At 39.8% G+C, this 18,255-nt stretch overlaps 1 protein-coding gene across 2 annotated transcripts in view; it reads right to left on the bottom strand.

The window, feature by feature from the left end:
• ubr3 (ubiquitin protein ligase E3 component n-recognin 3) overlaps positions 1-18,255 on the bottom strand; it is a 66,729-nt gene that overhangs the window by 12,224 nt on the left and 36,250 nt on the right. For both annotated transcript variants that reach the window (XM_046054381.1, XM_046054382.1), the window contains exons 20-30: positions 16,234-16,375; positions 15,734-15,838; positions 15,481-15,651; positions 12,671-13,116; positions 11,312-11,400; positions 8,464-8,613; positions 7,283-7,416; positions 6,550-6,660; positions 5,869-6,069; positions 4,275-4,411; positions 820-905 (exon numbers count right to left, since the gene is read on the bottom strand). In XM_046054381.1, coding sequence (XP_045910337.1) covers positions 820-905; positions 4,275-4,411; positions 5,869-6,069; positions 6,550-6,660; positions 7,283-7,416; positions 8,464-8,613; positions 11,312-11,400; positions 12,671-13,116; positions 15,481-15,651; positions 15,734-15,838; positions 16,234-16,375 — 1,772 coding nt within the window. The remainder of the gene's footprint in view (positions 1-819; positions 906-4,274; positions 4,412-5,868; positions 6,070-6,549; positions 6,661-7,282; positions 7,417-8,463; positions 8,614-11,311; positions 11,401-12,670; positions 13,117-15,480; positions 15,652-15,733; positions 15,839-16,233; positions 16,376-18,255) is intronic.

Genomic DNA, 18,255 nt, shown 5'->3' with positions numbered 1-18,255 from the left:
AACACTAATGTACTGCAACTGAGTAAATTTGGCCGTCAGCACAGCTACATGCTTAATGTAGCTCAAAAATGACAAACCTCCAGTGTGAAATCTCTTTTCAGCCACTCAAGGATGACAGGCCATTTCACTGCAGCAGCCACAACTTTGACAGAATAATTAAACCAAAAGAAAATGGGGTGTAGGCTGCACAACAGACTCAACTCTGACACCTTCATATACACTTTCTATTGCAATATCCCAACCACAAATAACAACTGATTAGGTTAGTAGTGGTTGATGATTCAGCGTTTTCTTTGAGGTTCAACTAAGATCACAGTTTCCATCCTCCCATAGACGCATGCATTTGTCAGTTGTGACACAATGAACTAAAACAGCACTTGACCCATTTGTCTGCTTCATTGACGGCTCCCAACAGCTGGGACAGCATCTATATTGGGTTTTTAGTCAGACACTCTATTAAACATGGGCCCATGTCAAATGATGCACAGGCACCTGCAACAACACACGTCACTATAATTTATAACTTAAACAACAAAATAAATCTGACATAGCACCACACGGAGGTCACTGGAAACCCATAGGCAAACCAAAATATTTTTAAATAATCAGCATAAATTAAAGGGAGCAAATTTTAGTGCAATTTTAACTTCGTGTCCATGAATTCCTATTGAATTGTCCCATAAATTTAGCCATATCAGGCCATAGGCATTCCAGATCAGATTTTGGTTAGATAAAATATCTGACTCCACACATTCCATATTAGTGAAATGTTGTAATCTAAGATATAAAAGATGAAGAGGTCTAAGAGTAACTACTCACTTAGACACGAGCGTTTGGCAGCTGCACTGGCCCCTCCAGAGCACAAGTTTCCTCCCCGGTGCACAAGTTCCAACTCCAGGTTAGTCCTGAGGAGACACAGCCATGATTATTAGTAGGTAGCAGTTACACATATGAAAACAGTTAAACAAGTGTCAAACGTCACCCTTTAAAAGGTAACACTATAATTAAGTGATAATTGGCCTACCAATTACTCACTCTGTCAAACAGGCTAGGTCAACAAGATTTTCATGCTTGCTTTTAAAGACGGAAGGTAAGGCAATTTTTTATATAGCATATTTCATACAACCGCACCCAAGGGCAGTCAAGAATCCAGACAAAAACCAAAGACACGCAAGAGAAGGAAGATTTAAATGTCTTGGCCATTTCTGACAAAACAAAAGTTAACTGGAGATTATTACAGCTGCAATAATTATCTTTAATTCCACCCAGTCCTGCTTAGTCATACTGGCACAGGCTGTTCATTGGCTAAAATGATACGGTATTAAGTGCCAAGCTGTATAGCTCTTTTTATAACTGCACATTAATGCACAGGTAAAGTACATCATAAGCCAGTGTGTAGGACTGCTTGCCTCACACAGAGTTGGATTCAGTTATTCAGTTAAGTGTGCAACACAGCTGTGCATTAGAGGGTTTTGGAAAAATATTTATATAGCAATATTTCAACCAAAATACACGAGTTATAACAAAGATGTGAATTACAGAGCAGAATTAGTTTTTGATAGGTTTATTTATTTATTAAAAATTCAAGTGTTTGTATAAAGCTCCATAGTCAATCAGCTTCTTTGTACCACAACAGCTGCTTTTATATTCCCTGGTCTCTCAGAAGGCAAGCAAGTAAAATGTTCTCTGTCATGTATTGCAGGTAACATGGGATGAGTCACTAAAAAAACTGATTAACCTTGGGTGCAGCATTCCTTTTAAAACAGCCATTAATGCAGAGGGTGTGCATATGTGAGAGAGGGGATGGAGGTGTTGGTATAATGGCTGAGTATCATCATATTCAGATTTTGGTTACGCCTGCCTCTTTTACCAGTTTGATTAGGAAGATGAAAGATGCTGCCTAGTCAAGCCATTTAATGTGCCTGTTTTGCAGCAGCAATTCCGTATCAAGTAAATGACAGCTTTCCAAGACTGATTTTGCACAAGCTGGACCATTAGCATAAACGCTGTTCCAACCACAATTTGTGCATAATCCCCAATGTGCATTTGCCATGCATATCCAAACACATTTCACTCCCGAATTTTAATTCACCAACACCAAAACAGAAACTAAAACCTCTAACAAAAGTACATAGATGGTGAAAACAGATAGGTATTACTAAAATAAGACTGATCTGGGCCTGTTTTCATCCCGCCACTGGCCATTTCCTCCTATGGGCTAGGAAGGTGGGGGCAAATCCTTGGGTTTCCTGGGAGAAAAAGCAATTTCACATAGATAATGCAGCCACGGTGAAGCTCCATCTGGCTTTTGCTGATAAGAGTGCCCCTGTGACAAAGGAATTTTCCACTCCTCAGGCAATTTGCGCTGTTCATTGAACTTCAGAAAGCCAACAGGCACCCAGACATACTCGGGGGATCTTTCTGTTCAGGGTGGAGGGCTGAGGGAACCACAGCACTGGGTGGGCGAAAGGTCTGGATAGTTACGCTCCAGGAAGGGCAGAGTTTTTGGAATGGGAGTGGTGAGAAGTTATAGACCCCAAGGTGAACTGAAAGCCAGTCATTTCTCTGACATGTCGCCAGCTTGTTGAGAAGATACAAATACCTGTGAAAGGACGGCCATTTCTTTTTAAAGATTATGTTTCACTAGAGGGTGGGTGGAGGGTGACATGCGGTTAAGATTCCCAGCAACTGGGACATTGCAGTAGCATCGCATTTTAGACCACTAGCACACCCCAAGATGCTCGTGATAATGCAATGTAGAGGAATTGTGTGTTAAGGACCACTTAAAGACCACGGGTCCTAAAATTTCATCATTGAAGTTGAAATTGATCCATACAGTCAGACCTAATAAGTGAAGACAGAGCAAGAGTCAGTACCATTTTTCTGTGGCCTAAAGTGACAAAGCTTCTAATGCTGCTTTAGAAAAACACATCCAGGACCAATGCAGCAGTAGAATGACAAATATTAAGAAACCAAATCAACAACACCTTCACAGCTACCTGAACAAATATTTAATAAATGCAAACAATGCATATATTTGGTGCAAGTACTCTGCAACAACTGCAGTATTGAATGTCCCTTCCATTTCAAGTAAAACACTAACAAAGTAAGACTCGGACACAAAGAGGACACTCTGGTCTTCTTGCATAGATAATCATTGTTATTCAGGCTGAGGAGCTGGCATTAAGAGAAAAGCGAAAGAGCGGGCAGACATTCATCCCACAACAGTCAGTGGTGTGTGCATGTGTGAGGTAGTGCAGAAAGAGGACCTCCAAGTCTGAGTACTGCAGACACAGAGAGAGATAGCCCAATATGACACATTGCTCATAACTCTGACAACAGATGCATGCATATACACATGCACAGCAAACTCTGATGTCATATTTTTATCAAGATCCTAGAAAAGGGAAAAGGAACAGACCAAAACAAAGGAGTCCATCAGAATATGAAACTACGTGCATAAACATTTTTGTTTTAAGCACCTTTTGTTTTAAAGAGCATTCAATGGTCAGTTTTCAGACTATCCACACTGGCTTGTGGGATGGGTTAGAAGGACACCAGATGTATATAGTTGCACATGACCATTTGTTTTAAATCAATTTATGTAAGGTTTGCCAGGCTGTATTGAAATAAGGTCTCCATCTACACAAACGAATACCTAACGGTATTCTGTCGACTCTATGAAAAAATAAGAGGCGCCATCATGAAACAAAATATATAAAAGAGAAATTCCTCCCTTTCCATTTTATTTTTTTATCAAAGGAGTACACAGGACCACTGACTTACAAAGCAGGAATGTATGCTGTAACAGACAGAAAATGCTCTTTAATTTCAATTGGATTTCTTATCATGGGGAAGCAACTCACTCAAAGGAGCCAATTCACTGTTTTCCAACAGAGTACCATGGCCTCAGACATCGTGGTGATGATTCTCATCTCAGCTGCTTTATACTCAACAGCAACCTGCCCCAAAGCTAGAGATCTGTCTGATGAAGCCAAAAGCATTACACCAAAACGTCACAAAGCTGTGTCTGGAGATTCTGTCAATGAAAATCACTAATAGATTCAGTGACAAGGCGCGATCCTGGTCCACAAAACACACAAACTGGATGGGCAAACTCCCATGACCACTCCAGAATCCTTACAATACCTTTACTTTTGCTCTTTTTATAAACTGAGATTATTCAGTATACGAGTGATTACATATCCTGATGGTATTAGTTACATTTAGTGTAAAATGTACATATTCTCAGTGAGACTGAGAGTGTTCCTTACCTTGCCACAGAGTACATGAAGAGGAAATCATTGTCGGGGGAGCCAGGGTTCTTTCCGTAGTCCATGTATTTCTTCTGGGTGGTATTCTTGATGTCTTTAATGACCAACTCCATCTCTTTGCTCAAGTTTGATTCAGTCTTAAAAAAGAAGAAAACAATACATCAAAATTATTTCTTGAATGGACTTTTGGAGGCTAGGTAAAGCTAAGAAAAACATGTTAAACAACTCAAGATCTGGCACAAGAAGATACATTACATTAAAAAAACAAGACTTTTAAAAAATTTAAAAATTTAATGTCAGCAACCTCCTTGTAATGTTTTTGTTTGTTTTTTTTAACAATAAAGTAAATAACAGTACTTGCCTTTCTGTTATTAGCACAATATGCCACTATTGAAATTACTTTTCTTGTTTTTTCACCCTCTTCACAGGCAATTTCAATATTATAGCATCATTAGTTAAAATTCCCACACTATTCACCTCGCAAAGAGACTGCAGGACAGTGTACAACAGTCATACATACATCAAGAAATGTGCATTTGCAACTGGCAGTTTCCAGCTCATCCTTCAAAAAACATCTTATATGTGTGTCACTTTATAACAGAAAGCTTAAATCTGCTTGGCTCAGTGGTTTTAAAGGATGTTTTCAATAGATTCTAGATATTTCAATATGTTTTTTTTAAGGAAGTCACTGGTTTTCATTAAGTTTAAGACAGTATGAAAACTAACATAAAGCTAGAGTGCGGGACTTTTACATATAAATGAACGTCCGATCAAGCTCTTGCCAAATGAGTTCACACAATGCTGATTAAGCCTATCACCGCCAGATTAATCTCTTTGTACAAGCAGTATACCAGAGTTTTTAAATCCGTGTCTGTGGCAACATTCCCGCACTTGCGACCAGATAGTGATGTGCTTTATGCCCACCAGCAATGATTGGTTTGCCAGAGATGAAGGGGGGGAGCAACTGTAGTGACAGCAGCAACAGTATGGTAAAGTTTATGCGTCATAAGCATGTGCCGACAGTGTTGTGTAATTACCCTCACTGTTAGAAGGGGGAGACTAAAGTTCCACACTCCAGTTTTAAGAGAGAATTGAAACTTGGTAATCCATTTTAGTTACAAAGTGAAATTAGAGTTGCACATCTGAACACAATGACATGAGACTTGAAATTCCAAATACACCAACAAAAAAATTCTATGAGAAAACACGCAAAGACACTGCTGTAGTCCTTTAACTTCTTAGCTCTGTTTAATAAAAGCTACAGCTGGAGGAAAACACTGTCATTATCATGAGAATAAAGAGAAAATATTAACATCCACCCATATAGATCACAGGTTCAATGACAGAAATGGGCCGCTGGTAGTGACACTTCAAGGATGTCAGGTGCTTTATGAAAGAGGGGCTTGTCTCTGATTTCCCCAAATGAAGAACAGTCTCTCTGAAACAGAACCACACTGTTTCTATCTGCAAAGGTCAACGCTCCCTCTAATTTGGAGGAAGCTGATTGTTTTCAGTAATTATAATCAGCATCTATGTTAATATCAGCCAATAATGAGTTGACAGCGTGTATAAAATACAGCTGTGTAAAACTTACTGGGAAATGGCCAAGTTTCTCCTGAAGATCTTCCACCTCCTTCACAAGCACGTACGTCTTCTTGTTCGTGGGTGTGCGCCAGGCACCAGCCTCTGTTCCCCGCCCAGGGCGACAGGGAAGGACGCTATTGGCAAACTGTCGACACAGTGGGCACGTAAATTCACCTTTGTCAACGGAGAAACCCTGGAGGACCTGGTCATTCTGAAAAGAAAAAACATATGAAAGTTAGATTTGACCTTTAGAATCTAAACTCAGAACTTTAAAGAGGCAACTGACACTGATAGTAAATTTAATAATTTATTTTTAGTATGCTGGATTGTTCAATTTCTCACAATGTGATCCAAAATCTTTAATTCATACTGCATCTATACAAGGAAAATGACACACAGTGGATCAAGGGCTGCAGTTATTTTAACCAATTCATCATTTAGTCTTAGTAATGCCCCAAAAAAGCCAGTTCTCATCTTTGTACTCACAAGAGATAAAATTCAATTTCTTATAACAAAAGGTACACATAAGTAACACATTTCTCCAATTGAAGAAGCTGTAATTAAAAAATGTTTGGTATATTCACACTATGGACTTTTTATTATTCATCAATTGTCAAAATAGTCATTGATTAATTTTCTGTCAAAAAACTACTGTAATTATACGACATTCCAAGGTCAAGCTTTCTCTTACCCTCAGAGACTCCATGTATGACTTGTGGCAATCTATATGCAAAGTGTGCCCACAGGTCTGGACGTACACGCCCCCATCCCAACCTATTGACACAGACTGCAGACAAGAACTCTGCAGAATTTTCAAGAGAAAACAAATCACATCAATTAGAGTATACATGTCTAAAGGCATTCAATCTCATGGACCTTTTGTTTAATTGTGGTGCTAAAAACCAAATAGATTTAATCAAGTTTAAATAAACAAGCTGCAATAAACATTGTTGTGTTGGAAGCTAATCAATACACGACATTGTCGTGAAAATCAAATGAAAGCAGCTAAATCAAAGCAATGTTCAATAAAGCTGTAGTTAGCGTTATGAGCGATAACTGAATTTTTCTCTTGAATATCTGCCCACTTGTATATTCATTTCATAATTCTGCTCTTTGTCACACAATGTTATGTATAAGGCCTATAATATGAATCCCACAACCCTTTAAGAAATGTTTTCTTTGACAGGGACCATCCAAAAACCTACAGTCTCTCAGGGACTTCAGCAGATGCAGATGCTCACATTGTTGACGTGCATATAAACTAAATGTCAGGAAATTCAAACAGACAGGATGAAAGCCTATTATTAGAGCTGCTGGAGCCGTTATCTAACACACAAAAACCAATGTCCCTGATAGTGCTCTAAGTGCTTTTAGCCTTTTTTCCTCTGCAATGCAAAGCTGGCAATATTTTCTGTGACACCTACATCTTTGAAGAACCGCTGCATGAGCGTGAGCCTGACATCATTAGCCACTCCGCACGTGTCTGCAGCGTAGATGTGCTCCTCATCACTCGTCGGTAGATTCTTAGGCTCTTTGCTTCTGCAGCGGTGCCCCAGCACTGTCAGTGATGAATTATGATGTGATGAAGATTAATAATCCAAAAAGAGATAAAGATTGCGATTGTGTTGAGTTCATACAGTATTAAGGCTACAAAAACTACTAAATCATTTGTTGATTAATCATTTAGATTTCAGAAATATCAGAAATTGTGAATGCCTATCACAATTTCCCATGTCCCAAGTTGAATCCTTCATTTTTTTGACACATTTATCATCAAAATCCAGAGATATTAATTTTACATCAGTGTAAATTGAATATCTTTGGTGGTTTTGATGGTGACAAAAGCATCAAATCTTCAAAAAGCAGCAGCCTTAAAACTGAGCAGCTGAATCCAGAGAATGTTTGGCATTATTTGTTCATAAATAACTTCAAACAATTTATTAAGAATATAGATGCAGATTAATTTCCCATCGATCAACTAATTGATCAATCGACTAATCATTATAGCCCTATATACAGTATGCTTCACTGGTACTTAAATCAGACACAGCCTGGCATTCAACAACAATGAAATCAAAATGCACAGCTTCAAATTTTCTAATTGTTTATGTAGTGTAATTGCATGTTGTTAGGGACCTGCTGTCGGTCACTGATGGTAGATTTTACGACATATTTTTTGACGCTGAGGTCAGAGTCTTCTAAATCGTTTTACAAGGTGACTAATTACTAAACAAACATGCCATTTATTTGGATGACAGTGAGCGATCCTCCTCTGTCCACAAAAAAGGAATAGAAATTACCCCTTACAACGATGGGCTCCACGTACAAGTGAGCAGGGTCCAACATGAATGATAAATTAGCTAATTTAAATAACGGTTAACACATTAATTAAAAATTTGATTTCCAATATGGTGGATCAAAGGAGCTATGAATAACTGTTTTGGTTTAAAAGCCAAGACTCCCAACGGAGAAACAGAACAGTCATGGTTGGTTGTTTAAAATCTTACTACAAAACAAAAACCGTGGTTAAACAAACACGTCATGTGTACGTTATTAATTTCAGCATCTGAGAAAGTAAGGGGGAGGATGCTGGGACATGCAGTACCTGAGGATGCTTGGAGGAGAACTACTAGACCAGTGGGTCTGTCCTCAGTGGAAGGTCCGCTCTGGCCACAGATCACGCAGTCATAAAGAACCTCAGACTCCATCACTTCAGATGCTCCTAAGTCCATGGCGGCCTCAGTGTCGGGGGATTCTAGCACAAAAAAAAAAAAAAAGTTCAAATCTTAATATGAGTTGGCAAAAGCTTCCCCACAAAAACCTTCAAACTTATATCATAACCATATAATCATAATCGCAGGACAGACTGCAGCACCTAAAGCCAATAATGACTAAAGTCTGGAAAAACAATTGAGAAAATTCTTATTCATATTCAGTGATCTGTAAGCTTTACATTCTCCTCTGTGTGAATGAAAAACATCCAACTGTGTGAGAAACAAAAACACTTAAGAGGCATTGTGGTCTGTAATCCTTTCCTTTAGGTGGATCAGAAGTTGAGGCAACAATCCATGATGAAGGGAGGTCACTGACTGCAGGCCATGCTCCTACTCAGTCGACAAACACCATACTCAGTTACACAACACTACTTTCTAATTTACACTGAAAATAACCAACTGTAGGAGCATACCTCCGAGTTTGATCTTATGGTGTATTCAACAATGCCTGTGTGTTGTTCCCTCCATACATCAATACTGGGAACATAACTAAATTCCCCTGTGCCACCCCCATCAGCAAGATTTGCACAGCACTAGAAATTAATTACTTATGTGAAATTAGTTTTAAATGTTAAAAACTGCGTTCAATAAGAGCAGTAAATATTATGAAGAATTGTCAAGCTCTGTCAGAAACTGATTTATTGCTTTTTGGGAAAAAAGGTCACTGTGTTCCTGGGGAAATAAAGGATGCATTGCAAGGACGCCACAGCTTTAGCCCCGGGCCATCCCAGTACATAGCACCACCAATGTGTGTGTAGGAGCACAAATAAACACACGCGAAAGGGTAGGACGACAAGGACGCACAAACTGTTGGTGTGCTGCTGTTTTATGCTTCCTACAGCGTAAAATTTGTGAATCCTCTTTAACTGTATGGGTGCAATAGGTTTGTAATTTTTCAGATATTAACCTTTTTTTAAAAGAGTACTGATTAGGTTCATTATCTATGAAGTGCATACAGGCTAATAATCCACACAACACACTGTTAGCTTTCATAGAGCCCGATTCCTCAGTAGAACGCAGTTACAATGAAAACTTTTCACAGCGATGTGTGTTGATTATTCTGTCTAACAGAAACACTGATTGAGGAAAGACACATTCCTGTTAAAACCTCCGTTTTATTGGGATGGAGGCAGAAATCTTAAGAGAAATATCCAAAATATTGAGCCAACTGAATCTGCAAGTTTTATTATAATAAAGTACTAAGGAATAACAAAAGTAGAACAAATGGATAAACAGGTTACCTATCTGCCTCTCTTGAATAGAGTCCCTTATCTAAGCTTTATTTTTTCCATGAGCCACAGCGGTGTCCAGATATGAGGTAACATACAAGCTATGCAAAGATTAACATAAGAACAGAGGCTCCTACTATCCTTAATATAATTCAAGGTCTTTTTGTGACAGATGTGGGCCAGTGTTATGAGAACTCTGTGCAGAAGACGACCGTGGAGAAATACCTCAATTATGTTACACTTCCTAAAGAACATACTGCCAGATTCTTTAATGCATGCTAATTCAAAGATATCTACAAACAGTCAACAATGCATTCACTTGAATTAAAAGTCATCTTCCCGTCCCATTTACATCTTACTTCGGTACAAGTGATGTAGAGCCAGCAGTGAGCTTCAAATAAATCAACTAAAGTTACTGCTTCGCAGGAAGTGTGCAGAGAGGTCCGAATACAGTTGTGCCAGAATGGTCTGTCCGATCACAACAGCCATTATTCATTCACTAACCATGCTGTGTCAAGGTGGGCCCTGGGAGTCCAGCCCATTATTAGTGCTTTGATCCTGTGTGCCCTCAGCCAGCAGCCACCCATACTCCCACAGGAGCACTCTCCTCTCAATTTCTCCTAACAGGCCTGCAGGGACCACAGGCTCTGACTCAGCCCACTGTCACCTTGCCCCAATGAAAGGTTTATTTCAGCCAACAGCGTTTTTCTTCAAGGACTACAGTAGCAACATGTCCTTCAACAAAAAGTGTTAGAGTATGTTTGGTATCTTTGATAAAGGTCTCGTACACCTTTGTCTGTGCAAACCCAGTTTGATAAGCACATTGTATTAGAGTGGACGTTGCTGCCATACACAGTGGTGCCTACTCAAAGCTCGCTGAAGACATGAATATTCAGAATAGTGTTATGTATTTTCATTAAGTTCATTGCTAGTTTTTCTTTATTATACTGAGAGTTATAAGAAATAAAATACTGATGATCAAATACATTGGTTTATTTCACTAAAATTAAATATAACTTATAACATAAGAAAAACTTAAACTAAAACTTCAGACTTGGAAAATGAGCACGCCCCATAATTTGTGAAGCTGAGGTGCATTTGTTAAGCACCTCCACCGCACACCTCACCATATGCATGTGTTGACGACGGGGAGTCAGTAAAAAAAAAAAAAAAATACATTCACCATTCCTGGCTCGCCTGTTTGGCTGTGCAGTGTTACAGTAGACCGAATACTGCGCTTTGATTTACAGCATGTTATGCACATGTGCTCCAGCACCACTGCTGCTGCTTTTCTGCTTATGCAGAGCATCCTGCCAGGATAGGAGGCAACCTCTTTCCAAAAAGAATTTGGGCAATGGTGGCTGTAAATGATGTGTTATTAACTTAAAGCTTTAAGACCATAACACTGAGGAAACAATCTGGCAAAAAAGGTGAGATGAGCTTTTCTTACCAACATCCATGGCTGTTTCCATGAAACTCTTCTGCCTGGAGGCAAATTCAGCAAGCAGCTTCTGCTGTCTCTCTCTCGCCCTCTGACGTCTGAAAGAGTTCAAAACCAAATGAATATTATTAATGTATATGTATTAATGTATATGTAACAATTGAAGTAAGACTTTTTTAAAAACATTAATTATATCTGTGTGATTGAAGGATTAAAGAATTTCCCGTTTCCATGAGAAAAAAACAAAACATCCAGTGGGTAAAAACAGGGATTTCACACATTGACAACAAATGCTGCTCCTGATAAGTTCCTGACAGCCACTAGTCTCCATTCAAGAACATTATTATATTTTAATTTAATTAAACTATTTTATACACTTCAAAAGTGCATTACAGTATCCCAGGAATAAAGAGGTCTGTTGTGCAGTGCATGTTTCCCCTGATCACCCAAAACATATGCAACAGATTCATCCATGTAGCAGTGGATACTGGTATATACACACAGCAGGTGTCTGATTTACAAGGCTGTGTTGTTAAAGTTGGAAAGGTTGATTGTTAAACTAATACAGTGGGTTGAGCCCCACTCTGCAGACTTACAGGGTGAGAGTTGACTGTAAATTAAGTCCTTAATAAGCATAAACAAATGCTGACAGGAGCGCCACAGCTCAATAACTTTCACTGATGGCTTCAGGGGTAACAACAACCAGCATGAGGAATTGCCAGCAGCTTCCCACTTCTCATTGCCACTGACCGCACTGCTGCCTTGAATGGTGGCCTTGGAAACAGTACTAGTTTGTGTGAATGAGAGAGTCTACCTTTACCTTTGTCGGTGCGGTGAAGCCTACCCCAAAAGGATGTAAGCAAGATGTACTAGAGTGTTAATGGCAATACATATGATAATTGTATAGATTCTTCTTTCAAAATTGAGAAAGCTGGTAAAAAGACTTCGATATCTTCACAAATATATTAAAATTCAGTTAATTTAGTAACTGTAGTTAATATTGAAGAATTATCACTTCCTTTGACTTACGCTATACTTCACTCAAACCTTTAGCATTCAAGTGTGATTGGACATCATACACACTCGTCGTCCTTGTACGATACAGCACTTTGAACTGTCATTGCAATTGCACTGAAATAAATTTATTGTAGTGTTCTATAAAAAAAATATTGACTGTCTTGATTATATTTATTTTATAAAACTGATGATACAACTCACTGTTAAGAGAGCTGTATGTACACAATACCAATGAGAGACTACTGCAAAGTGATAATGAGCAATATTAATATGCAGCATGGAGCTGTGAAAATCTAAATCCATAGTGGTAAATATTATTTAAGACAATAAAAGTGTACACCATTATGTTACCTCTCTTCTTTATCCATGGTTTTCTTGTCACTGGGACTGTTCTTCTTTGGTGGCACAGGAGGACACGCCTTCCCACAAATGTCCTGGATGCTACGCTTGATTTGACAGCTGCGCGTGGCTGCCTTGGTGAGGATGCGCTCAATAGCTGTAATGCCATCTCCATGAGTGTGACGACTTGTGTCCATGTCCTCTAGCCACGATGCTGACAGAGAGTTCTGCTTGGACGACAACTTCTGGTGGAGCTTGATGAGGAGGGACAGCATGCTCTCCCGGATCTCCAGGATCTCTGTCACCAGCTGGGGGGGTGTGCCTGGTGGGACCCAGCGTGTTGAGGAGCTCTTGGGCCTGACAACCTGGGCGGCTTCAGTGTTGCTGCGGTTGATTATCTCCTGGAACTTCCTCCTGCGCTCAGCTACAAGGCTGAAAACCTGAGCTTCACGCAGGTTCTGAGAAAGTAGAAGAAATAGAATTAAATAAACAGATGCTTAACAACATACGTATTAAAATGACCGTTCACATCTTTGGTTAAAAGTTTTAGGTTACAACACCATGAGATTGTGTACAGGTGATCCAAGTCTGGCCGTGGTAATGCCATGCCCTATGATTTAAGCAACTGTATATGGACACACTGTAAACACATGTGGTGCATAAATAAATCTCACAAACATACATTTCACAGCACACATCATTTCAAATATCAAGCCCACACTATATCCGCAAAATGTGCAAACTGACCCTTGCAACAAACATCCCTTCAAATTCCACCTGCATCTGGGTGCTTAGGCAGATCTGTATTTGACCACAAACAACACCTTAAAGCATATCACTAATAGTCAGATGGACTTTGATGGATTGAAGGGGTGGTTCATTACCATAGTCAGACAGGCACAATGCACATAAAAGTCAAATTAAATGTCCATTATAAAATTTCAGCTGACTTATCACAAATACCTTTGCTGATACCACTCAACAACCATATTCCTGTGGAAAATTCAAATCATCTTGATGTTAAAGCACACGAGCTATCTGAGGGATTGCCATGACTTGACCTGACGAAAAAAGGATCCGAGCTGCACTGTTAAATAAACATACATCATATAGCCCAGTCAAGGCAACATCAATCATACTGACATGCGGTTAAAAAGTGTTTACCCAAACCTGCATTACACACGTAATTAGTTTCAGCACTCAAGAGGGATGGGAACTGCTGAAGCACAGCATTATACACACGCCATAACACACAAAGGCAGACGTCCTTTGAATAGCACAAAACAAAGATGTGTAAAGACATTCTTTCATAATAAAGATAAAAAGCAGACAAATGCTGCTGCTAGTGGCATCAAAGCCATCCGCCTTTTCTTTTTTTTTGGGACATAGATAGCTACCTCTCTCCAATTCCCTCCAAGACGCCTGGAGTTCTGTGGAGCAGGTACAGCAAAATGAACAACACTAATAACGATTATACAAAAGAGGAACAAAACCCAAGACGTTAAAAACTGTATGATGTGAGGGCAGAGATCAAAGAAAATGTGAAAAAAAAAAAAAAACAATACTGCTTTTGTTGGTGTAATGTGCTAATGTCATACTAGCATGAGGATAGAATGGGAGATGGGGAATCAAAGCAGTAAAACAAGCAAGGGTGAGAGACCTGATTCATCCTCATCCTATCATACAATGCATGCAAAGCACTGAAATATGTTGGACCAGAAATGATTCCTTAAGTGATGTGACTCTAAACTTTGTCAACACCACCTGTAAATTCTGATAAGTGAACAAAAACCACTTACCAGCACCACTAAAGCTCAGTTATTAAAGCAATAGATCTAATTTGTTTAATCCGTAAGAAAAATATTGTTTAATCTGTGTTGGACTATTTCTTGGCCAGGAGCAGTGACTTCCCTTTAGTTTCCACTAGTTGCTTTGCAACATCATGCTGATAACAAGACCACAGCTTTGGATGTGCTCCATTTGGTCAGCGTGCCGCTTATTATGTAGTGGCAAGGTGGGGAAACTCAGTTGAATGGATTGCAGTTGACAAATGAGGCAGCAGGTATGACGTTAACTCCCTATCAGATGATAATCAAGTAGCAGCAGGTGGAGGAGATGCTGTGGCAAACTTTAATTTTATCTTTTCACTGCCTTTAAGTGTTGTTAGAGACACAACAGCAACCCTTTCTATTTAGAGCTTTAGCCACTACATGCTGTGTGAAATGTGTTCATGAATCTATACTGTTTACGATACTGTTGGTACACGTGGAATTTTGTTTCCTTGCTGCAAGGAGCTGCCAATTCAAGTCAGCATAAGCGCCATATTCACTTTTGAGTGCCAACCTGAAGGAGTGGAAACCACGACTGACTGGCACTGTGCTTGGTCCATTGCCCAGTGGAGGACAGGAAAACAAAACTGACAGCAACAGAGGCCTGGCACGCGCTACACTTTTCAAGTCTTTCTAGCTAACCTTTAAGCGGACAATTGCCTACTAATACAATCGAGACACGAAGCAACATTGGCTTTGGAGTGTGTGTTTTAGGGCTCCTCACGAATTCAGGTCCAATAATCACTGGCCTTTCAGCTTGGATCTCCTGAGAAAAATATCTGCGTCTTGAGCATTTAGATGTTTCAGCTTTCCTCCCCAGGCACTGGTCTAACTGTGTGCTGTTCTGTGCTGGCATGAGGCAGACAACAACAAACTGGGAGACATTATAGTCACTTAAAGTTTCGCTTTCAGCTGTTGTTTTGTTTTGTTGATTTTTTATTTATTTTTGTAATTAATGATACCAGCTCAGCCTATAGCAGAGCAATTCTTTACCTGGCCATAAGAAGAAGCTTCAGTGCTGGTGCTTGGGGGGGGCTCTCTCTTCACTTCAGGAGCTGTCTCAGGAACTCGAACTCTCACAAAGTTAATGACATGGTGCAGATTGGAGAGGAGGTTGATGCCAGGAAACCAGCTGTCATGGCAGTGCTCCTCAATGCAAGGCTCCTGGAAGCATAAGATCCTGTAAGACACTGGTGACACTACAAGTCTATACAGTGAGGCTAATGGTTTTAACTCCATCTCTCACCTCGTCCTCCTTGCTGTCTTGAACCTGGTTGTCCAAGCCCAGCTCGATCAGGTACAGCACCATGCAGAGCACATGCTCGGACATATTCTGATGATCCATCCATATCTAGAGCATGTCACATAATTAGTTTACACGGAAGAACAAGTAAAACCTTCACCTTAGTTTACTGCTATACCACCTCACTACTGATACCTACTATGTCAATATTTTTACAGTTCAACAATTGCTTGCCAGTTGATGCTTTTGTCTTTTTGTCTCTACGTTATGACTCATCAACACCAGGAATTCTGTTCATTTTGTCCAGCACCATCTGCACTTCAGTCATTCCTGTATTGTACCAATATCTTGTAACATATGATCACCTAATTGCCAAGTCATATTACGTGTGCACCAATTAAATATGGCAAACAGGAGTGCTACTAGATTTAGCTCCAAGAGTGAATTGAGAATCAAGGGAATCACGGTATTATACCACATGAATGGTTGTTGAAAAGGCTCACCTTGTAAAGGAGAGTGAATATCACAATGTGCAGCGTCTTGCAGTGCAACAGCTTGATTAGGCCTTTGTAACACGGATGCAGAGGAGTCCTCTCCTTGTAAGGTGGCCATGGGTTGCCGGTGTGAATGCCAGACTGTTTTAAACTAGGTGACATAATCGTCAAAAAATAAAAATGACAATAAAGAACAATCAGCAGAACATAGAAATTACAAACCTGTAAGGCCATATGCTACATAGAACAGAAGGTTGAATTTCCACAAAAAGTATGATGATGTATGATGATGAAATAAAGCCGTGTTTCGACCAAAGGAACTATACCCCGGAACTAGGAACCTTTGGAGGAACTCCCTGTGTTTCCACCGAAGGGACCTGGGTCTAAATTTAGCTTGATGGTCTTTATTTTACCCCGCCAAAAGTCCCTGCTTGGGGAGGGATAGTACTTTCTGAAAGTACTGGTACTTTGGGGGGGGTGGAGCTTGCCTTGCAGTGAATTTCTGAATGGGCGACTAGAGGCTACTAGCTTTAACTGGAGAACGTCGGCTGTATTTCTACTACTGCTCCTCTTGTCCACCGTTGTTTGCAAACCAATAAATCACAATCAACAGTCAAATAGCCACGCGCAAGTCTTGCCAATGTCCGCCTGAGATCGCACGTCGGCATTAAATGTATTGCACGGAAACAGCAGCAAGCATGCAGCGGTCTGTTCTAACAGCTGATAGAGCTATGCTAAATACTGGGTCCGAAGTTGTTGTTTTAAGTTTTCCTAAGTCAGGAAGTTTCTGCATGGAGCCAAAGTCAGTCTCCTCCTCTCTAAAACAAGTGGAACAGCTGACTACAGCAGGTAATAAAGCTCATTAAGAGTCACGCTCCTCTGATGATCAGGTGGATACAGACATGAGTGCTGCCAGCTATTTTGCAGCTTTTGTCGGCTGGAGATGTTTTAATAACCTTCCAAACTGTCGCGATTTTATGTTTGTGTTTCTTTCTCTGTGCTGGAGTTATTTTATGAACTTGATGGCTTTATCCAGTTTGTTACTAAATTTGTAACAAAGTATCTTTATTATAGCCTACTTCCACACAATAAAGCTGTTTTTAATGATCAAGCATAGCCTATTGATATTCATTATATTCCAATCAAATCTGATGTTCATTTAGAAATTTTGCTCATGGTGACGTTACTAAATAGACCTAATGATGCCTGTCTGTCGCTTTGTATGGTGTACGTCAGTAATAACATTCGTCACCTGGTTAATATGCCTGATCTTTGCAGGTTTTTAGACCACAGTGGAAACGCACACAACAATGGGTTGAAGGAACCTTTTAGTTCCTTGAAAAGAGATCCGAGGACTAAAAAGTCCCCGGTACTTTTGGGCGAAATGCGGCTTTAATAGTTTGATGAGGTGACATCTTACATTGTTCAGAGTCATTCACCGCACAAGGAGGTTTTAGTCTATGCAACAGAAGAGCCGATGGGCAGCACATTCGCTCACTCTATTAGTGATGATTTTTTTGTTATATAAAGCCAGGGCACCCTGACAGGCAATCCATCATATTCAAACAGTGTGAATGAGCAACATGAGGCTGTATCAGACTATGAAGGTGGCAATGGCAGCTTCAATATGTTTCAAGGAGAAATATGCCTCAGTTTCAATCTGGTTTAAACTACCAAAACTAGCCTAGAAGTATTTTGTGTGTGTGTGTGTGTGTGTGTGTGTGTGTGTGTGTGTGTGTGTGTGTGTGTGTGTGTGTGTGTGTGTGTGTGTGTGTGTGTGTGTGTGTGTGTGTGTGTGTGTGTGTGTGTGTGTGTGTGTGTGTAGTACAATGGGTCAGTTTATCAGTGATCTAGCCATACTTTCAATTACAGCTTTATCAAAAAAGGCATAAAATCCAAGTGTAAACAGTTTATCTTGCCAACTACTATTTCAAAACACAAAAGCTTTCAGTGAGGGAGCTATTTTTTATAATTAGCATCTTCACACATTCCAGCGACATTCAAGAAAATTACAGGTTTGGTTTGGGAGAT

Source organism: Micropterus dolomieu, linkage group LG07 (genome assembly GCF_021292245.1).
Source record: "Micropterus dolomieu isolate WLL.071019.BEF.003 ecotype Adirondacks linkage group LG07, ASM2129224v1, whole genome shotgun sequence".
In the NCBI taxonomy this organism is placed as follows: Eukaryota; Metazoa; Chordata; class Actinopteri; order Centrarchiformes; family Centrarchidae; genus Micropterus; species Micropterus dolomieu.
Note: the sequence above shows the minus strand (reverse complement) of the source record. Positions and strands in the feature narration are given on the sequence as shown.